Genomic DNA, 22,793 nt, shown 5'->3' on the forward strand with positions numbered 1-22,793 from the left:
TCCTGGTGCCTGGCTGGGATTCTTGTTTCGTTCCTCTTCCGTTGAGGCTGCCAGACCCTCCTGGCTTTCTCAATCCCCGATCCCTCATAAATTCCCGCTCTGAGGCAGAAGCGGCCTCCATTGCAGCAACAGTTCATTGCTCCTGCTTGGTTGGATTCAGCTGATTAAATTGGCAGTTGCTTGCAAAGTTTAGTGGCTAAAGGAGTCAGAAGGAGTTAGATTTTAATCCCGGCCCCGCCACTTGCATCTGCTGCGTGACCTTGGGTAAGTCACTTCACTTCCCCCACCTGTAAAATGGAGATTAAGACTGTGAGCCCCGTATGGGGCAGGGACTGTGTCCAACTTAATCACCTCATATGTACCCCTGCATTCAGTACAGTGCCTGGAACATACTAAGTGCTTAACGAATACCACAGTGGTGATTATTATTATTAGAATTGAAAGTCTGGCACTGAACCGCCCGGATGTGGGGCCGCATCTCACCTTTACACTCCGTTGCCCTCTCTCTTGCCATACCTGCTTCTATCTCGGAGAAGCAGAGTGGCCTCATGGAAAAAGCTTGGGCCTAGGAGCCAAAGGACCTGAGTTCTAATTCTGGCTCTGCCACATGTCAGAAGCAGCATGGCTTAGTGGATAGAGCCCGGGCCTTTGTGTCAGAAGGTCATGGGTTCTAATCCTGGCTCCACTACTTGTCTGCTGTGTGATCTTGGGCAAGCCACTTCACTTCTCCTGGGCCTCAGTTACCTCATCTGCCAAAGGGGGATTGAGACCGCGAGCCCACGTGGGGCAGGGACTCTGTCCAACCTGATTTGCTTGTATCCACCCCAGTGCTTAGTACAATGCCTGGCACATAGTAAGTGCCTAACAAATGCCATTATTATTATTATTATTATTATTATTATTATTATTATGTCCTCTATGTGACCTTGGGCAAGTCATTTCACTTCTCTGTGCCTCAGTTACCTCATCTGTAAAATGGGGATTAAAGCTGTGAGCCCCATGTGGGACAGGGACTCTGTCCAACCTGATGATCTTGTATCTACCCCAGTGCTTAGTACAATGCCTGGCGCATAGTAAACATTTAACAAATACCATAATTATTATTATTATTGTTATTACTGGATGCCTACTATATACAGAGCCCTTTGCTGGGTGCCTACTGTGTACAGAATCCTGTACTGGGTGTCTAGTATGTGTAGAGCTCTGTAGTGGATGCCTGAGCCGTGCAGAGCAATAGCATGAATGGCACTAAAGAGGATTTTGTTCATTCATCCATTCATTTATTCAATCCTATTTATTGAGCGCTTACTGTGTGCAGAGCACTATATTGAGTGCTCGGAAGGTACAATACAGCAATAAAGAGAGGGAATCCCTGCCCACAACGGGCTCACAGTCCGCTGTTCTCTCCTCCAAAAACAGTCTACCCCTTTAGGTGATGCCTGACCTTAAATCTCGTCATTGCCTGACAAACAGCTTATTCAACTTTTGCTAAATTTCACTGCTCCAAGCCAGGCTCTTGGTCTCAGCAAAACCCTTCCTCAGTTTTCACCGTCCAAGATGATCTACTGCTGAGAATGGTTGGCGGCATCGCCCATGAAGGAATTTTGCTTCCGGCAACGGATTTTGGGGCGCGGGTTTTCATTCTGAATCTGAAATCTACCCAACAGCCTAATTTCCAGAGTGAACGTCTGAATTCGGGTTCCACCCTGGGATTATAAATAGAGACTGCTTCTTAAGTTTCATTTTTAGAATCCTGAATGATCGCCAAGTAAGAAAAGGTACATGGCAGACAGTCCCTGTACCGAAGCAGCGCAGATGGGAGAGACAAGCTTCCAACTGGAGATCACTCTGGCTTGGGCTGGCATCTCTGCTGGTTTGGGAGGAGCGTGAGGTTGGACTGTCTTAACAACTAGCCGCTGCTAAATGACTCTGGGCACGGGACAGCCACATTCTCAGAAGATCCACCACCTTTTTCAAGGCGAGAAGCAGAGTGGCCTAATGGTTAGAGCAGGTGCCTAGGAGTCAGAGGGAGCTGGGCTCTAATCCCGGCTCCGCCGCTCGTCCGTTGCGTGACCTCGGGCAAGTCACTTCACTTCCTCTTTGCCTCAGTTACATCATCTGGAAAAGGGGGATTAAGACCGTGAGCCTCATGTGGGCCAGGGACTGGCTCCAACCTGATTAGCTTGTATCTACCTCAGCATTTAGTACAGTGCCTGGCACAGAGTAAGCGCTTAATACCATTATAAAAAAAAAAAAAGATGCTCAACTGTTGTTTTCCTTATGACAGAGGGTCAAGTGGGAGATGAGAGGTCTGTTTGGGTTTGATGTTCCTGACTCCTTTAGGCAGGATATCTCCTATAAACAGACACATTCTCTTGGGAAGCAGGAAAATGGTAGACCCAAAATAATGGGACAGAATTGTGCCCCAGACTGAATAGTCTCTTCCGCTCTAGCCGTAAACGCCTTGTGGGCAGGAAAAAGTATCTACCAACTCTGTTCTACTCTACTCTCCCAAGCGCTTAGTACAGTGTTATGTACACCGTAAGCACTCAGTAAATGCCATTGCTTGTCTTTTGCCTTCTTCAGAATTGAACTACCAGGAAACCAGGTGACCAAAGTCACCCTGGGGAGACTACACTTCAGCGAGACGACGGCAAACAACATGAGGAAGAAAGGGAAACCCAATCCTGACCAGAGGTAGTGTGTCTCCTTGGGCTCGGTTTGCCCTGACCCCTCCCTCAGTCCCAGCTTGCATTGTACACCCAGGTGAGGAAAGCGGCCAGGGTCGGGCATCATTTTGGTTAGAATTCAACTGGATTTTTTTAATGGGTTTTCCACTCAGTGGTTTAGCGCTCCTGCTCTCTTGCTCACTCGGCTGGTTTCACTTTTTTTAAAAAAATGGTATTTATTAAGCACTTATTATTGCCAGGCACTTTACCAAGCATTAAGGTAATCAGGTTGGACACAGTCCCTGTCCCACACGGGGCTCACAGTCTTAATCACCATTTTATAGATGAGGCAACTGAACCCGGAGAAGTTAAGTAACTTTCCAAGGTCACACAGCAGACAAGTGGCAGAGCTGGGATTAGAACCCAGGTTCTCTAACTCTTAGGCCCTTGCTTTATCCACTAAGCCATAGTGCTTCTCCTTCCCAAGTTTCCTAATTCCTTACCACTGGCTTCAGGGGAGGGAATTAGAGTATTGTTTGGATGGGCAGCAGGAACAGTTAAGGACAGCTTTTCCCTTGGCCTTGGGCAAGTCACTTCCCTTCTCTGGGCCTCATTTCTCTCATCTGTAAAATGGAGATTAAGACTGTGAGCCCCTTGTGGGACGTGGACTGTGTCCAGCCTGACTAGCTAGCATCTACCCTAGCGCTTAGCATAGTGCATGGCACATAGTAAGCGCCTAACAAATACCATAAAAAAAGTATCACGTACATTGAAGTCCCTGGTTCTGGGGAGCTTTCAGAGGATCATAAGCACCTGCCTGAGATATGGTTTAAGAAGCAGGTGGTTGGCCTCAATGACCTCCGACCCTCTTCCCGTCTTTTGATGCTTTATGCCATATGATGTTCTTTCACTGGAAAGCTGGACCTTGGCCAGAGCAGAAAGGGTCGTGACTGGCCATCTCCACTCCAAGCAGATGGTCCGGGAGAGGGCTCCATCTGGGAGGCATTTGCATTTCTCTGGCTTGGGTGACTGTAAAACAGTCTGGGAATGTGAGAAGAAGAATGCTGGGAAAGAGCAGGTGAATCAACTTGCTATGGTCTACGGGAGAGGGTGATTTGGGACATGGATGGAAGTGCCTTGAGAAGCAGCGTGGCTTAGTGGAAAGGGCCCGGGCTTGAGTCAGAGGTCATGAGTTCTAATCCTAGCTCTGCCTCTTATCGGCTGTGTGACTTTGGGCAAGTCACTTCACTTCTCTGGGCCTCAGTTACCTCCTCTGTTAAATGGGAATGAAGACTGTGAGCCCCACGTGGGACAACTGGATTGATTTGTATCTACCCCAGCACTTCGAACCGTGCTTGTCATATAATAAGTGCTTAATAAATGCCATAATAATAATAATAATAATGAATACCTATTCATATGCATCCCTGATAAACAACAAGGTCCAGAGGTAGGCTAAATGGCTTGTGGCTGGGACAAATGTTCATTCTCTGAATTCCTCTGACGTTTCTGCGGTTTCCCGATTAGATACTTTATGTTGGTGATTGGACTGTATGCGGCAAACCAAGACCAGGGCTACTTACTGTCTGCGCATATTTCCGAAAGGATCATTGTGAGGGTAGGTACGGTCCATCTCTTGATTTCTCCTGCCCCTACATCCTGGTTTTGCCTCTAGGATTGGCGTAGAACTTCCAGCTTGAAGGGAGTCGCTGGAATTTCAGGTTGACTTCCCGGTGGCCTATTACAAGTTAGGGTGAAGGTGGTCAGGTGAGCTTTTTAGAGACTGTTGCACGGAGAAAAGAGGAAGTTAGGAATGATGATAGAATGATGATAGACTGTGAATGGCAACTTCTTCTGTAGACTGCAAGCTCCCTGTGGGCAGAGTTTGTACTCTTCCACGCACTTGTTACACTAAGCGCTCCACACAGTAAGCGCTCAATAAATACCACTGATTTATATCTGAAGATGATGGATGCATCAAAGTGACTGCTAAGCACAGTTCTGTTCTAATCTTACTGTTACAGTGTCATATATACATATTTACTTATCTCCCCCTACTTGTCTCATATTCACTTATTCATTCGGTCGTATTTATTGAGCACTTAATGTGTGCAGAGCACTGTACTAAGCACTTGGGAAGTACAAATTGGTGACATATATGTAGAGTGAGACATATGTGTGTATATATATATATATATATATATATATATATATATATATATCATGAAGTGCATGTCCATCTTTTTGTGTGTGTAATCAGTCAATCAATGTCAGTGGAATTTATTGAATGCTTACTGTGGTCGAGCACTACACTAAGCCCTTAGGAAAGCACAATACTGCAGAGTTGATAGACACATTCCCTGCCCACAAGGTGCTTACACAGTCTTCAGAGAAGACAGACATTAAAATAGATTAGGGGTAGGGAAAATAGAAGAGTATAGGGAGGTAGCTATAAGTGCTGAGGTAAGTATCCAAGTGCTTAAGGGATAGTAATAAGAATAATGATAATTATGGTATTTGTTAAGTGCTTACTATGTGCCAGGCTAGTGCTGGACTCAGCCAAGTTCAGAGTCAATGCAGAGGGAAGGCAGCATGTTGTTACTTATTTTCGGATATCTTGTTTTATGGTCTCGAGTTGTCTCCGACCCATAGCAACACCATGGTAACATCTCTCCCAGAGCACCCCACCTCCATCTGTAACTGTTCCGGTAATGGATCCATAGAGTTTTCTTTGGAAAAATCCGGAGGTGTTTGACCATCACCTCCTTCCACGCAGTAAACTTGAGTCTCCGCCCTTGACTTTCTCCTGTTTCCACTGCTGCCCAGCACAGGGGAGTTTTGATCTGTAGCAGATTGCCTTTCACTCGCTAGCCACTCGCCAAGCTAGGAATGGAATGGGTAGGTCTCTGCTTAACTCTTCCTCCCGTAAATGAGACTGCTAGAGTACTGGAAACTCTCCAGGTACAACCCCGAGAGGGGAGTTTGGGTATCTATGCTGTGCTTTTCCCAACCAGATAGACATTAAATTTACAGAGAAGGGAAATAGTGGAATGTAAGGGTATGTACAAAAGCACTGTGGGGCTGTCAAAGTGCTTAAGGGATACCCAACCAAGTGCATAGGATACACAGAGGGGAGGGCAGACAGGGAAACTGAGGGCTTAGTCAGGAAAGGCCTCAAGGAGGAAGTGTAATTTTAGGAGGGTTTTGAAGGTAGCGGGGAAGGGAATTCCAGGCCATAGGGAAGGCTTGGGCAAGGGGTTGACAGAAGTATAGACAAAATGGTGGTAGACTAGTTGGGTGTTTGAGGAGAGAAGCATGCAGATTCGGTTGCAGTCGGAGGTCAGCAATGTAAGGTAGGAGAAAGAAAGCTGATTTCCATTTGTTGCGGAGGTGGATGGGCAACCGCTGGAGGTTTCTGAGGCATGGGGAGATATGGACCGAACGGTTTTCCAGAAAAATGATCCAAGTAGCGGAGGGAATGAGGCAGGAACCGGAGAAGGAAGAAACAGGAGACAGGGAGGTCAGCGAAGAGGCTGAGGCGGTAATCAAGGCGGGAAATGTTAAGCTCTTGGATGGCAAGGGAAGGGCAGATTCTAGAGACGTTGTGAAGGTAGAACCATCAGGATTTCATGAAAGTGTGGGTTGAATAAAGGACGAGTCTAGGGTAAAGAAACAGATGAAGTTTTCTACTGATCCCCAAGGTAAGAAAAGGAACAAATAAATCAGAGTAAATTTTATTTGAATAAGTAAAATAATGTAATGCTTTGGGGTAAGGGAAAATAATATATGTTGAGGGGTTTCTTTTCCAGTCTCCGTTCATTTCGATCCAACCGAGCCTAGAGTACAATTTCTTTTTAAACGAGTGAGAGTAAAAAGAACCCCTTTCATGGAATCTATTAAACAGTTTTAATAGAACTGGGGCAGTGTCTGAGTTAAAACCCGGTGTCTTTGTCAAATTATGTGTTACTGTTTATTGAAATCATGTACGAAGGAGGGGGAGGGGGATAATAATAATAATTGTGGTATTTGTTAAGCGCTTACTAAGTGCCAAGCACTGTACTAAGAGCTGGGGTGGATACAAGAAAATCTATTGAGCAGCCCCCCGGTGCAGTGCAGTGTAATGAACCCTTAACATGAACATATTCCCAATCCCTGCCTTCAAGGGGCTTATTCTCTATAGGGGAAGACAGGCACAAAAGTATTTACAGAGTAATCAAAAGCAGTGTTGAATGTGCTGTTGAACAAATGTACCAGCCTATGTATTGGGCAAAAAAGGGTATAATTATGTACCTAAAGTGGTAGCAACAGCGGATGATTTTATAAGAAGACCTAGGGGCTGGGGAATGAATCAGGGAAGGCCCATTGGAGGAGGTGGGCTTTCAGGAGAGCACAGATGTGCATATGGTGGTGAACATTCTGCCTTTATGTCATTTTGATTGGCTACCCAATGTGTATATGGAAATATATATGGCGGCTCATATGAGGAGGGAAAGTAGATTCCTTGTGTTCTGGTCATGCTACGGTATACTACAATAATACAATACTTATTATTATTATTATTATGGAATTTATTAAGTGCTTACTATGTGCCAGACCCTATAGTAAACACTGGAGTAGATAGATGATAAGCCATCAGGCCAGACATAGTCCCTGGCTCACATGGAGCCCGTCGCCTAAACGGGAGGACGAACAGGTAATTAATCTTGATTTTACAGATGAGGAAACTGAGGCCCAGAGTGGCTAAATGACTGGCCTAAGGCCACACAGCAGGCAGGTGGTGAAGCCGGGATTAAAACCCAGGTTCCCTGATTCCCAGGCCTGGGCTCCTCCCACTAGGCCACACTACTTCTCTGTGTGCAGTAGGAGCAACATGGCATACTGGATAGAGCACGGTCCTGGGAGTCAAAAGGTCAAAAGGTAATGCGACTCTGCTGCTTGTCCGCTGTGTGACCTTGGGCATGTCACTTCACTTCTCTGGGCCTCAGTTACCTCATCTGTAAAATGGGGAATGAGACTGTGAGCCCCACATGAGACAGGGACTGTGTCCAACCTGATTTCTAGACTGTCTCTATATGTTGCCAACTTGTACTTCCCAAGCACTTAGTACAGTGCTCTGCACACTGTGTAGAGTAAGCGCTCAATAAGTATGATTGAATGAATGCATTTGCTTTTATCCACCCCAGCGCTTAGAACAGTGCCTGGCACATAGTAGGCATTTAACAGATACCATTATTGTTGTTTTTAAAGCTTGGGAAAGTACAACATAAGTACTGATGTATGTAAATATTCTTGTACTCTACTGTTTCTTCTAGCCCTAACCTATTATTATGTCTGTCTTCCCCTGTAGACTGAAGCTCCTTACGGGCAGGAAATGTGTCTACCAACTCTCTTTTATTGTACTTTCCCAAGCTCTTAATGCATTGCTCTTCACACAGGACGTGTTCCTAAGTACCTCTAATTGATTTACTGATTGACAGAAGAACAAGAGACATTCCCTTGCTCACAATGTGCTTACAATGAATTGGGAAAGACAGTCATAGAATGAGGCTGCCACAAAATCCAGGGAAACTTGGTGACTCCTGGAGTGATTTCTATGGCTAAGGGGGGCCCTTGGGCTCTGGGCCCTGAGGAGCCTGAAAATCTGCTCCTCTGGCCAAAGCACCCTGCTCATTTTGGTTTTTATTTTTTGTATTGGTCTTTGTTGTGTTTTAATGTTTCATCGGTCCTTTTGTGTTCTGACCCCAGTCCCTTCTCAGTCAGTCAATCATATTTATTGAATGCTTACTGCCTGCTGAGCACTGTACTAAGCACTTGGGAGAGTAATAATAATAATAATAATTATGGTACTTGTTAAGCACTTACTATGAGCCAAGCACTATTCATTCATTCAATCGTATTTATTGAGCACTTACTGTGTGCAGAGCACTGTACTAAGAGCATGGGAAGTACAAGTTGGCAACACATAGAGATGGTCCCTACCCAAGCACTGGAGTAGAAACAAGTTAGGTTGGACCCGATCCCTGTCCAAGCGTGGGGCTCACACGCTTATCCCCGTTTTACATATGAGGTAATTGAGGCACAGAGAAGTTCAATGACTGCCCAAGGTCACACAGCAGATATCCAGTGCTTAGAAAAGTGCTTTGCACATAGTAAGTTCTTAATAAATGCCGTTGTTAATGATTCATTAATGTGGTGGAGCCAGGATTAGAACCCCTGCCCTTTTATAATCCCAGGCCTTATCCACTAGGCCATGCTTCATGGAGCAGTCTTCTGTTTTTTTTGTGGACATCTTTTCTTGAAGAATGGTTCCCCAATCACCATGTTTCTTCTGCAATGGTCTAGCATCAAAGAATATGTCAGTAAGAGCAGCTGCTTGATTTGCCGGCAGGCCACTGATTTTCACAGCAGAGTTCCTGCCGTTGACGCATGCCTGGCGTTGATCAGACATGGTCTCCAGCAGCTGCTTGGCTCCGCTGTTGTTTTCACTGAATTGTACCCCCGTCGTGTTCTCTTGGTGAAGCCAAGAATATGTGCAGATGGGTTGTAGATGGCCTCCTTTTCCATAGCCACCCGACACAGGTACAAGATTTGGATCCACTTTCATTCATTTCATTCATTCAGTCGTATTTATTGAGCGCTTACTGTGTGCAGAGCACTGTACTAAGTGCTTGGGAAGTACAAGTTGGCAACATATAGAGACAGTCCCTACCCAACAGTGGGCTCACAGTCTAGAAGGGGGAGATAGAGAACAAAAAATATTAACAAAATAGAATAAATATGTACAAATAAAATAAATAAATAAGTAGAGTAATAAATACATACAAACATATATACTCAACCATTTTGGGCCGTGAAGGCCACAGGAGGCTCCCACTTTTGCCCTTGCTCCTGATTCCTGGGGTCCAGCTGCACGGGAGGGATGCTGCTCTATCGTCATAGCGACGAGGATCCCAACAGCCCCTGTTGATACCTTTTTCAAGCACTCAGTACAGAGCTCTGCTCTCAGTAATCACTCAGAAAATACTACGAATGATGTTTTATATACACATATATATTTATATGCATAAATATGGGGATTTAATGCCTGTCCTCCCTCCTATTTAGACTGTGAGCCCCCCTTGAGACAGGGACTGTGTCCAACCTCATTAGCTCATATCTACCTCAGCATTTAGAACAGTGCTTGGCACATAGAGCTTAACAAATACCACAATTATTATTATTATTATAGATTGGCATTATAACGGAAAATATTACTGTTCTTCCAAGATCAATGAGTGGGATTTTTCTGTGGCACACCCAAATTAAATATACCACCATTACTCATGACGTGATACAATCCTTTGTCTGAACTGTGAAATTTTTAAACTCCTGCTTAGTATAAAAAGTCAGTATAAAAAGTTGAAAGGCAGATTGGCCTGATGAAGATCTGGGGCAATCTGTATATGCAACTATTTGATCACCATCTCCTCCTCTTCCTGTTTGTAAATTATTTTGCGTCCATCATCCCAAGCTAGAATGTATGGGTCCCATGGGCAATGATATCTTCTCTTATTACACTTTCTTGAGTGCTTAGTATAGTGCTCTGCACACAGGATGCTCTCATTAAATACTACTGATTGATGGATTGATTTCTACGAATCTGATACGTTTGTATCTATTACACTGATCTTATACCTCCAACATGAGGATAACTTTACATTTATTTATTTACTTATATTAATGTCAGTCTCCGCCTCTAGACTGCGAGCTCGTTGTGGGCAGGAATGTGTCTGTTTGTTGTTACGTTGTACTCTCCCAAGCACTTAGTACAGTGCTTTGCACACAGCAAGCACTCAATGAATAAGATTGGATGAGTGAATGAATACTGTTTTCTTCTCTTTGGTTTGAAAGATAAAACCGTTGTCCATTTATCTTTCTGTATCATTTGCTCCCCCAAATCACCCTCCACAAATTCAGGCCTCTAATCCTGGACAATTTGAGAATGACGGTGATATGTTATGGCAGCGGGGACACAGTCCAGAATCCCTGGTCTGTCACGGCCGAGTGGGAATTAACACGGAGGCCCCGGATGAAGCACTGGTTGTCCTTGGAAATGTGAAAGTGTCGGGAGCTGTCTTGTATCCCTCTGATAGTCGGGCCAAAGAGAACATCCAAGAGGTAAGAACCCCCCAAGTCGGTTTCAACCGCAGCCCAGCAGAAGGAAAGCAGTCCTGGGAGCCCCTCTAGAATTGTGGGCAGGGAACGTGTCCATTATATTGTTATATTGGACTCTCCGAAGTGCTCAATACAGTCCTCTGCACACAGTAAGCGCTCAATAAATATAGAAAACTGACTGAAAGAATGAATGAATGAGCCAGGGGAATTGGGTCCTAATTCCAGCTCTGATACTTATCTGGTGTGTGACTATGGGCAAGTCATTTAACTTTTCCATGCCTCAATTTCCTCATCCCTATAATGGGGATTCAACAGCTACTCTCCCCCCTACTTAGACTGTGATCCGATTATCTCGATTCTCTACCCCAGCGCTCAGTATAGTACTTGGCACAGTAAGTGCTTAACAAATACCCCAGTTCTTATTACTACCAACCATGCTGGGTGTTGGAGAGCCTGACACCTGAGAAAGTTTAATTACACTGAACACATTTAAAGGGTGACTGTTGGTTTGTGTAAGGAGATGCCCAGACTCTGTGTGCGTGTGTATGTCTGTGTTTAGGGGAACACACTGATTCTATAGTAGATAAAAATTGTGCTATTTGCTAATAATAATGATGGCATTTATTAAGCTCTTACTATGTTCCAGGCACCGTACTAAGCGCTGGGTTGGATACAAGTAAATTGGGTTGGTCATAGTCTCTGTCCCACGTGGGGCTCACAGTCTCAATCCTCATTTTACAGTTGAGGTAACTGAGGCCCAGAGAAGTGAAATAATAATAATAATGATGGTATTTGTTAAGCACTTACTATGTGCCAAGCACTGTTCTAAGCACTGGAAATGACTTGCCCAAGGTCACAGAGCAGACAAGTGGCGGAAATGGGATTAGAAACCATGAACTTCTGACTCCCAGGACCATGCTCTATCCTCTATTCCATGCCATCTCTCTCTCTCTCTCTCTCTCCCCCACAACCCCTGGTGCAATTCACCTACCTACTTAAGTATCTAGCTTTTATTTTCAAAGATGATGCTCCTGATGGCAAAATAATAATAATAATAATGATGGTATTTATTAAGCACTTACTATGTACAAAGCCCTGTTCTAAGTGCTGGGGAGGTTACAAGGTGATCAGGTTGTCCCACAGGGGGCTCACAGTTTTAATCCCCATTTTACAGATGAGGTAACTGAGGCACAGAGAAGTTAAGTGACTTGCCCAAAGCCACACAGCTGGCAATTGGTGGAGCCAGGATTTGAACCCATGACCTCTGACCCCAAAGCCCGTGCTCTTTCCACTGAGCCATGCTGCTTCCCTATTTTTGTGGCTCTTGGACCAAAGTCTCTTGAAACAAAACAAATTCACACCTCAAAATATTGGTTCATAGAACTTAGGCAAAGGAAGCTTCCAAAAGAGCTGAATCAAGTGACAACTTCCTCAGCTTTTTTAGACTGAGAGCCCCACAGTGACTGGATCTGATCTGAATATTGTATATCTACACCAGCACTTAGCCCCTAGTAAGTACTTTACAAATGCCACAATTTTTCTTCTTCATTTTCATCTTCATCTCCTCCCGCTCCTCTTCCTCCACCTACTCCTCCCATTCCTCCTTCTCTTTTTCCTTCTCTTCCTTATTATTGAAGGCATATCTCCTCCAAGAGGCCTTATCTAACTAAGCCCTCATTTCCTCTTTGATTTCATCTCCTTCTCTTCCTCCTCCTCTTCCTCTTTCTCCTCCTACTCCTCCACCTCCTCGTCTTCTTCCTTCTCCTTCTCTTCCTTCTTCTTCTCTTCCTTCCCCTGCTTGCAGAGTCCTGGCCAATATCTTAAACAGTTAATACAGAAATGTGTGAAATCTGATCTTCCCACATTAGGTCGACCCAAATGAACAGCTCAGAAGGATAGCCCAAATGAGAGTTGTTGAGTATGACTACAAACCTGAATTTGCCTCTGTAATGGGGATAGACCATGTCCATCAGACAGGTAAATCAGTCAACCCTGCCTTTGTTCTTGAGTTTCAGCCTTTCGCATTTTAATTCAGCACCCCCCTCTCTCTCTGGACCCGGATCATCAAAGATCGTGGCTTGCGAAGTTCACTAGATTCGATTCAACGTGCCGGGCAGTTGGATGAAGTTCTCAAAGTCAGCTGGATCTAAACGCTAACAACGCCATCACAGAGCCCTAGTTGTCTCAAATTTAGGCAGTAGCTGAGGTCTGTCACTGTCAAGTGGTTTTTCCTGGATTTAGGCCCTAGACTCCCCAATAATCCAGCCCCTTTATCGTAGGGCGAAACATGATTTCTGTTAATCATATTCACTGAGCGCCTACTATGTGCAGAGCACTGTACTAAGCACTATGGAGAGTACAATACCACAGAGTTAACAGAATGATTTCCCATTTTATGAACTCTCTGAGACACTGAAGCAAAGCTTAGATGAGTTAAATGGCTATCGCCATTTATCCTCTGAATATGTGAGCCCATTTCTACAGTTCACCGTCTCTATATGCTGCCGACTCGTACTTCCCAAGCACTCAGTACAGTGCTCTGCGCATAGCAATACGATGGAATAAATGAATATGGGTGGGGCAACTCTTCATTTCTCATCTAACGTAAGCTCTGTCAGTGTCTGCTTTTCTCCTAAAAATCCTCTGGGTGATAACATCTGTTGGCTGTTTTGTGAGCAGGAATGATAGCCCAGGAGGTAAAGGATATCTTGCCCAGTGCCGTGAGAGAAGTAGGTGATGTCACCTGTGAAAATGGAGAAAAGGTGGAAAACCTCCTCGTGGTGGATAAGGTAATTTTCAAATGGCCACAAAAGCTGTTTCGTTGGTTATCGAAATGAGATTGACAAGACGCGAGCACCACCTTTTGTTTTTCATGCTCGCTGTGGGCAGGAAATGTCGACCAACTCCGTAATCTTGTATTCTCCCAAGGGCTTAGTACAGTGCCCTGCTCAAAGTTAGCACTCAATAAATACAATTTATTGACTTGGCCTGGATCAGGTTAAAATCTTCTGCTTCAATGTTTTAAGTGTTTTCTCCTTAGAGGAAATGTGTGTGAAACTTGCTCCTAGTTCTAGAACTTTTAGGTCTCCCTACAAATCGAGGTTAAAAAGCTAGATGTCGCACGCTGCAAGCCTAATCCTGCGTAATTTTTGTACAGATCTATAAATTATTATTTATTTATATTAACGTGGATCTCCCCCTCTAGACTCTAAGTTACTGTGGGCAGAGAACGTGTCTAACAACTCTGCTGTATTGAACTCTCCCAAGTGCTAGTTCAGTGCTCTGAAAATAGTAAGGGCTCAATAAATATCATTGATGATGATGATGAATTTCTTCAGAGTGCCTGCTCTGAAAATAGTAAGGGCTCAATAAATATCATTGATGATGATGATGAATTTCTTCAGAGTGTCCTGTTTCTCCCATTTCCTTCTGTGTTCAGGAACCTGAAAATGCAAAGTTAAAATGAAGAATTCCATCTCTTAGATTGTGAGTCCCATGTGGGGCAGAGACTTGTGTCAAATCTGATTATTTGCTAACTTGTCAAGCATAGTGTTTGATCCACAGTATGTGCTTAATAAATGTAATAATAATAATAATAATAATAGTGGCATTTGTTAAATGGTTACTCTGTGCGAAGCACTGTTCTATGCTCTCGAGAGGGGGTTACAAGGTGATCAGGTTGTCCCATGGGGGACTTAAAGTCTTCATCCCCATTTTACAGATGAGGTAACTGAGGCACAGAGAAGTTAAGTGATTTGCCCAAAGTCACACAGCTGACAATTGGCGGAGCCAGGAATCGAACCCCTGACCTCTGACTCCAAAGCCCGAGCTCTTTCCACTGAGCCACATTGCTTCTCCACTTATGGTCAATAAGGACAATAGTAACTAAAATTAATTGATTAATTATTAATTAATAGTAATTAAAAGTGACACACTACACTAAAATTAACAGTCAGTAATATTTTTAATTGAGCTCCTACTGGGTTCAGAACTCAGTACTAAGCACTTGAAAGAGTACGATAGAGTTAATAGGCATGATCTGCTTTCAAGGATCTTATCTTTCAGGGGAGAAAGATGTAAATAATTTGGAGATAGGAGGAAGAAGGAAAATGGGATATAGATGTGAATGAATGAAAGACAAAAACACAGGTTAGTCGGGTGCTGTGGCTAGAGGAGCTCCTAATTTCAAGTGCTTAACAGCTCAGAGTCCATGACACAGTGACATCACAGTGACACCTTTTAGACTGTGAGCCCACTGTTGGGTAGGGACTGTCTCTATATGTTGCCAGTTTGTACTTCCCAAGCGCTTAGTACAGTGCTCTGCACATAGTAAGCGCTCAATAAATACGATTGATGATGATCTATGACCTCAGCTGCCACAGTCTTCCTGAGGTTTTGCGGAGGCAGCTTTGGGTTGTGGCTGCTTCTCTCTGTCAGCCAGGCAGTGTGGGACCCGTGGAAGCTCTTTAGTGATGCAGAGAAGAGCCAGTGTGGATAAGTCTGCTCCTTTGTCAATCGATCGATCAATCAATCATATTTATTGAGCGTTTAATGTGTGCAGAGCACTGTACTAAGTGCTTGGTTGAGAACAATATAAGAAAAACATTCCCTGCCCTCAACCATCTCACAGTCTAGTAGGGGAGACAGACGTTAATATAAAACGTAAATTACGGAGTTGAATACGAGTCCTGTGGGGCTGGAGGATGGGAGGGAAGGGGTGCTTCAAAACAAAGCAAACCAAAGGTCAGAACTGAGTTTGGGATTATTGGAATTTATAAAACAGTCTTTCGTTCTTCCTGTTTCTAAAGCACTGGGTTTTAAGAGAGCGAAGATTGTTTGGCAAAATGCTGAACGTATTAAGTGGGAATTTCCCAAAGATTTGTGTTTTCCAAGGAATTGGTCTTCCTGAGCGATCTGAAGGAGACAACAGCATTCATGGAAGGTTGAAAAGTTTCTGTGGCCACATAGCACCACACAGCGATGGCACAAGCTGGCATCTCTATTTCCGAGCCTGTGAAATTTGACCAGGTCATGGTACTATTGCATGTATACGGCTACATGTGACCTGCTGTGTGTGACCTTGGGCAAGTCACTTCACTCATCATCATCATCACCAATCGTATTTATTGAGCGCTTACTATGTGCAGAGCACTGTACTAAGCGCTTGGGAAGTACAAATTGGCAACATATAGAGACAGTCCCTACCCAGCAGTGGGCTCACAGTCTAAAAGGGGAAGACAGAGAACAAAACTAAACATACTAACAAAATAAAATAAATAGAACAGATATGTACAAGTAAAATAAATAAATAAATAGAGTAATAAATATGTACAAACATATATACATATATACAGGTGCTGTGGGGAAGGGAAGGAGGTAAGAAGGAGGTAAGAACTCATCCTCAGTTATCTCATCTGTAAAATGGGGATTGAAACTCTGAGCCCCAAGTGGGACAGGGACTGTGTTCATCCCAATTTGCTTGTATCCACTCAATGCTTAGTACAATGCCTGGCACATAATAGTAAGCAAATACCCCAGTTATTATCATTATTACTATCCTACTTAGCCTGTGAGCCCTATGTGGACAGAGACTATGTTCAACCTGATTTTCTTATATCTACTCCAGTGTTTGGTACAGTGCTCAGAACATAGTAAAAGCTTGACAAATAATATATATTATATATGTACATATATTTACATATACATACTCACAGGATCAGGTCAATATATATATTTATGACATAGACCTGCATTGCCGTGGTTCTGTCCTGCTTATTTATTTTAGAGTTAGCAACTTAGATTAAAAAAAGACATTCAATAATAATAATAATAATTGTTAAGACTTACTATGTATCAAGAACAGTTCTAAGTGCTCGGGTAAATACAAACTAATTACGTTGGACAAAGTCCCTGTCCCAAAAGGGGATCACCACGTTCTTACTGGGGGCAAAAATGAATACACCTCAAATGAAATTAAAAGCAAGAAGCAATATCAAGCGTTATCAAGTTTACAAACCAAGAAAATGGTCTAAAGGCAGGAAACGGGGAAAGGAAGGCAGTCAGAGAAACAAGAATTTGCAGTTGGGTAATCTGGGAGGATTCCTAAGAGGTAAAATGTTCATCAGAATTAAGGCCGTGGGCTTTTTCACATTTTAATCTCATGGGAGAAGACTCCTTTTCCACTTTTCCATCAACCACCTCCCCAGCTGACCGAGAACATAGCACTGTCCTGTTCTTTCCCTTCCCAGGACCAGATCTTTATGGAGAACGTAGGGGCAGTGAAACAGCTCTGCAAACTGACCAACAACCTCGAAGAAAGAATAGAAGAGTTAGAAGTGTGGAACCAAAAGCTGAATAAACTCCAGCGGGTGGACAGCCTCCAGACTAAAGGAAACACCATCGAGTATGTCGGGCGAGGAGCCGGCTGGAGTTGGGAGGGAGGGGCAGAGATGGACTATTTTGGTCTATTTGATCAAGGACTTGTCAACTTGTCAACTTGTACTTCCCAAGCGCTTAGTACAGTGCTCTGCACACAGTAAGTGCTCACTAAATACGATTGAATGAATGAATGACAGGACAGACTTCAATACCCTGGGAGAAAATTTCCCCTTCAGCTTCAAGTTGCATCTTCCCGCCTCAGTGGAGGAATTGCGATTTCCCTCTGCAATATACTTGGCGCTTTTCTCTCTTGACTGGCTGGCCGCACTACAAGGTCAAAGATTGTTTGCAATATTTGTGGGGAGAGGTTGAGTTTTCATAATAATTGTTAAGACTTACTATGTATCAAGCACAGTTCTAAGTGCTAGGGTAAATACAAACTAATTAAGTTGGACAAAGTCCCTGTCCCACAAGGGGATCACCACATTCTTACTGGGGGCAAAAATGAATACATCTCAAATGAAATTAAAAGCAAGAAGCAACATCAAGCTTCTTTTGAGCATCAGTGTGTCACTACCAAATTCAGAACCTGCCAAGGACTCCCTTTTTCCCGGAGGAAACCTTCTCTAAACCTCCAATAAACCTGCTAAATCTCCTTTAGTGAAGATCTGCAGTGGGAATAATAATAATAATGAAAATAATTATGGTACTTATTAAGCATTCACTATGTGCCAAGCACTGCTGTAAGCATGGGGGTAGATGCAAGTTAGGCTGGACACAGTCCCTGTCCCACATGGGGTTCGCAGTCTCAATCCCCATTTTCCAGATGAGGTAACTGAGGCCCAGTGAAGTGATTTGCCCAAGGTCACGCAACAGACACGTGGTGGAGTCAGGATTAGAACTCAGGTCCTTCTGACTCCCAAGCCCGTGCTCTATCCACTAAGCCACACTTCCTGGTGCCTCAGAGAACAGACTGTTTATTAGCATCTCTGAGCACCCTTGGGTGTATAGATTGTCAGCACCTGTTTCCCTCCCTCTTTAGACCCTTGGTAAACAGAGATTGGGTCCAAACTGATGATCTTATATCTACCCCAGCGCTTAGTACAGTGCTAGGAACATAGTAAGCATTTGACAAATCAATCAATCATTCAGTGGTATTTATTGAGCCCTTACTGTATGCAGAGCACTGTACTAAATGCTTGGGAGAGTACAATATAACAGAATTTGACCCGTTACCTGCCCACAACATGCTTACAAATATTATTATTCTTATCATTATTATTAGTAGCAACAGAAGTAGTAAGAGAAGCAGCATGGAGTCAGAAGGACCTGGGTTCTAATCCCGCCTCAGCCACATGACTGTTGTGTCACTTTGTTTTAAGTCACTTCACTTCTCTGTGCCTCATCTGTAAAATGGGGATTAAGACTGTGAGCCTCATGGGGGACAGCGACTGTGTCCAAACTGATCAACTTGTATCTACTTCAGGGCTTAGAACAGTGCTTGGCACATAGTAAGTGCTTACTTACAAGTAGAAATAGTAGCATCACTTTTGACTTCTTTTTCAATGATTCTGGGGGAAGAGAAGTCAGAATACAGTTTTTAGAAAAAGCACGTCTCTCGGCCTTTCCATACTTGGAAAAGTGTTTGACCCATATTGTCCTCTGTCTTTTCCAGCCAGGTCAAAGAGGTTGTTACTAAATCCCTCCCAAGAAAAGTAGTGACCACAAAACCCAACAGGGTAAGTAATAATAATAATAATAATGGCATTTATTAAGTGCTTACTATGTGCAAAGCACTGTTCTAAGTGCTGTGGAGGTTACAAGGTGATCAGGTTGTCCCACGGGGGGCTCACAGTCTTAATCCCCATTTTACAGATGAGGGAACTGAGGCACAGGGAAGTCAAGTGACTTGCCCAAAGTCACACAGCTGACAATTGGCAGAGCCAGAATTTGAACCCATAATAATAATAATAATAATAATAATAATAATAATAATAATAATAATAATAATAATAATGACATTTGTTAAGCGCTTACTATGTGCAAAGCACTGTTCTAAGCGCTGGGGGGGATACAACGTGATCAGGTTGTCCCACGTGGGGTTCACAGTCAATCCCAATTTTACAGATGAGGGAACTGAGGCTCAGAGAAGTGAAGTGACTTGCCCAAGGTCACACAGCTGACAATTGGCAGAGCCGGAATTTGAACCCATAATAATAATAATAATAATGGCATTTGTTAAGTGCTTACTATGTGCAAAGCACTGTTCTAAGCGCTGGGGGGGGATGCAACGTGATCAGGTTGTCCCATGTGGGGCTCACAGTCCCCATTTTACAGATGAGGGAACTGAGGCTCAGAGAAGTGAAGTGATTTGCCCAAGGTCACACAGCAGACATGTGGCGGAGCCGGGGTTCGAACCCACGACCTCCGACTCCAAAGCCCATGCTCTTTCCACTGAGCCACGCTACTTCTCGTAGTATCACTACAGAATATAGTTCTGTACAGAACTCTGCACACAGTAAGCGCTCAATAAATACGATTGTATGAATGAATGAATGTACTGTATGTTCTATACAGAATATAGTTAACACTCCTCAGTGGAAGCGTAAAAGGAACCCTACAGAGGGCTCACCACAGAAAAGACCTGCGTCCAGAGAAGAATGACTTCGACATCCAGTTCTGAAGTTAAAAGACAATGGAAGCCCTTTCTCCCACACAAGGAAAACCAAAATAGAATCGCTCCGACAGCTCTGTTTTGCTGTGAGGGCGCACTCCTTAAAAGTTACCAACTGGTTTGGGGAGAGCAGAGGTCGAAGGGAGGGTAATTAAGAGGGAGAGTAGACAGCTCCATTATACAGCTGGCCTGGATCAGAAGCCAAATCTGCACCCCTGCTGATATTCTGGATACTTCAGTGCCCTATTGCTATTGAAACTGGGCTGCATGCGCTGCTCGAAGCGCTGGGGTCGATACAAGATAATCAGGTTGGACACAGTCCCTGTCCCATATGGGGCTCACAGTCTCAATCCCCATTTTCCAGATGACATAACTGAGGCCCAGAGAAGCGAAGCAACTTGCCCAAGGTCACAAAGCAAACAAGTAGTGAAGCTGGAACCCAGGTCCACTGGACTCCCACGCCCATGCTCTTTCCCTTAGGCTGTGCTGCTTCCCGCTCTATTGTGGGCAGGGACTGTATCTACCAATTCTGTTATATTGTACTCTCCCAAGCACTCGATAAATACTATTGCTTCACTGGTTGATTATCCTGGGCCTGCCCTGAATCGTTGTCTTTTCTTTCCCTGGGAAAACCACCACAGAATTCAACTTCTCGGCCAAGCCAAATTTCGACTCCAATCCACTTTTCCAATCAATCGATAGTAATCAATCCCCCATATTTATTGAGCACTTACTGCGTAGAACACTGTGCTAGGCTCTTGGGCGAGTACAATACAATGGAGTTGGCATGATCTCGGCCCACAAGGAGCAAATAATCTAGAAAGGGAGACAGACATTAAAATAAATGAGAGATCAGGGAATTAGCGAGGTATAACAATACATAAGTGCTGTGTGGGTGAGAGGAGTATCAAAGCTCTAAAGGAAAATAATAATAATAATGATGGTGTTTGTTAAAGTGATTACTAGGTCCAAACACTGTTCTAAGTGCTGGCGATCTTGGCTCGTCTTATACCGTTGAGTTGTTTCTGACCCATAGTGACACCACGGACAGGTAGTCTTGAGAAGAGCGAAGTGTGAAAATGGGGCATAAGGGGAGAGGAGCAAGGCCATGTCGCAGGAGAGAGCTGATCGTATGCAAAATTTCTGCTTTATCTTCATGCTTTTGGTTCCCATTCCTGCCCCGGTCCTTGTCCAAGGCCAAAGACTGCCTTGTGACAGAGAAGCAGCTTGGCTTAGCGGAAAGAGCCTGAGCTTGGGAGTCAGAGGACGTGGGTTTTAATCCCGCTCTGCCACTCATCTGCTGTGTAACCTTGGGAGAGCCACTTAACTTCTCTGTGCCTCATCTGGAAAATGGGGATTAAGACTGTAAGCCCCATGGGGGACAACCTGATTACACTGTATCTACCCCAGCGTTTATAGCAGTACTTGGCACATAGTAAGCACTTAGCAAATACCATAATAATAATTATTATGCTGTGGACCTCCAGTCCAGAGTTGGGGATTCAAATGTCACCCCTCACCCTGGAAGTCTGGATTCCAGACATAGCTGGAGCCGGACCTGCAGAAAAAACTAGCAACAATTCCCCAGGCTCCTGGACGCATCTCACCTGAGCCTTTTCTCCAGGTTTGCTTTTCAGAGGCAAAGCAGTCCTGTCCCCACCGGGTTTTCCGGATCACAGTCATTGCAGTCATCACCATGATGGCATTGTGGTAAGGATCGGAGAAAATCCACTTCCTGGCCTTTACCCTGCCTGATCTTTCCCGCTCGCCAGACGGAACCGATAACCTGAAATGGGTTGCGGGGAGCCTGTGGGGTGCGTTTGCTCAGGCTATTTGGAAGAAGAAATGCAGAGTTTCTGTTTTCCATGAAGAGGGAGGCAGAGGTCCCTGTCTGGACTTGTGAAAACAGTCAATTTTTGGAGTGAATTAGGACCACGGCCCTATTTAGATCATTGGAGGTTCAGCTCTTTCTTGGAGAACCGTGACTATCAATTGATGATATTGTCGCTCCAGACTTTAAGCTCCTTGTGGGTGGGAAAAATGTCTGCTAGCTCTTCTAAGCGCTTAGGAGAGTAAGCTCTCAATAAATACCACTGATCGATATCATTTATTCTTTCTCTTCTAGTGCCTTGATGATAGCCTCTCTTTATGTATTTAGCTTACGAGAGCCAGGCGTGGACCAAAATTTCACTTTGGGGTAAGGAACTAAGTGCCTTTTTTCTCCTAGAGCAGGAGGGTTTTGGCAAGAATCTCTGATAATACCGGTTTTCTCCTCCCTCAGCAATGCCACACAGCCTCGAAAACTCCTCCTGGCCTCCTACCAAACAGGTAACATCTCTCCATCCGGCCTGCCCAGGTTTTGACCGCTTCCGTGTCGTTCAGCTCGGCCAGCCGGTTCACGGGTTTGTGTGCCGTCTCCTCTTTCAGCACTGCCAACCTCCGCCACCACGGAGCCTTCATTCCAGATCCTGGAAGTAAATTTCTGTGATATCCTGCCGTGTGATCATCCCAACTGCTGCCCAGAGCATGACTTCCAAAGGACTCTCCTGACCCCGGTTGGGGAAAAGAGGACAGAGGGAGAGCACAGGCCGGGGAAACGGCCACAGTCAGGTAAAGGGCAGGTAAAGAAGTAGTGTGTTCTCATGGATGGAGCACGGGCTCGGGAATCAGGAGGACCTGGGTTCTATTTCCGGCTCCGCCACTTGCCACTTCATTTCTCCGTGCCTCAGTCACCTCATTTGTAAAATGGGGGTTAAGATTGTGAGCCCGATATGAGCCAGGGGCTGTGTGGCCTAGTGGATAGAACACAGGCCTGGGAATCGGAAGGACTTGGGTTCTAATTCCGGCCCTGCCACTTCAACCAACCATATTTATTGGGCACTTTCTAAGTGCAGAGCATTCATTCGTTTATTCAATCG

At 44.4% G+C, this 22,793-nt stretch overlaps 1 protein-coding gene and 1 non-coding gene across 2 annotated transcripts in view; one reads left to right on the plus strand and one right to left on the minus strand.

Moving 5' to 3' along the window:
- MYRFL (myelin regulatory factor like) overlaps positions 1-22,793 on the plus strand; it is a 77,544-nt gene that overhangs the window by 37,916 nt on the left and 16,835 nt on the right. Inside the window, exons 9-19 of the mRNA XM_038756632.1 lie at positions 2,587-2,697; positions 4,197-4,287; positions 10,626-10,826; positions 12,692-12,800; positions 13,503-13,612; positions 17,072-17,226; positions 18,877-18,940; positions 21,500-21,585; positions 22,001-22,072; positions 22,157-22,203; positions 22,303-22,485. Of these exons, the coding sequence (XP_038612560.1) occupies positions 2,587-2,697; positions 4,197-4,287; positions 10,626-10,826; positions 12,692-12,800; positions 13,503-13,612; positions 17,072-17,226; positions 18,877-18,940; positions 21,500-21,585; positions 22,001-22,072; positions 22,157-22,203; positions 22,303-22,485 (1,229 nt within the window). The remainder of the gene's footprint in view (positions 1-2,586; positions 2,698-4,196; positions 4,288-10,625; positions 10,827-12,691; positions 12,801-13,502; positions 13,613-17,071; positions 17,227-18,876; positions 18,941-21,499; positions 21,586-22,000; positions 22,073-22,156; positions 22,204-22,302; positions 22,486-22,793) is intronic.
- On the minus strand, positions 5,511-5,648 carry LOC119937385. The gene has a single exon (XR_005454058.1). It is a non-coding gene; the product is annotated as a small nucleolar RNA SNORA7 (small nucleolar RNA).

Source organism: Tachyglossus aculeatus, chromosome 14 (assembly GCF_015852505.1).
Source record: "Tachyglossus aculeatus isolate mTacAcu1 chromosome 14, mTacAcu1.pri, whole genome shotgun sequence".
NCBI classification, from domain to species: domain Eukaryota; kingdom Metazoa; phylum Chordata; class Mammalia; order Monotremata; family Tachyglossidae; genus Tachyglossus; species Tachyglossus aculeatus.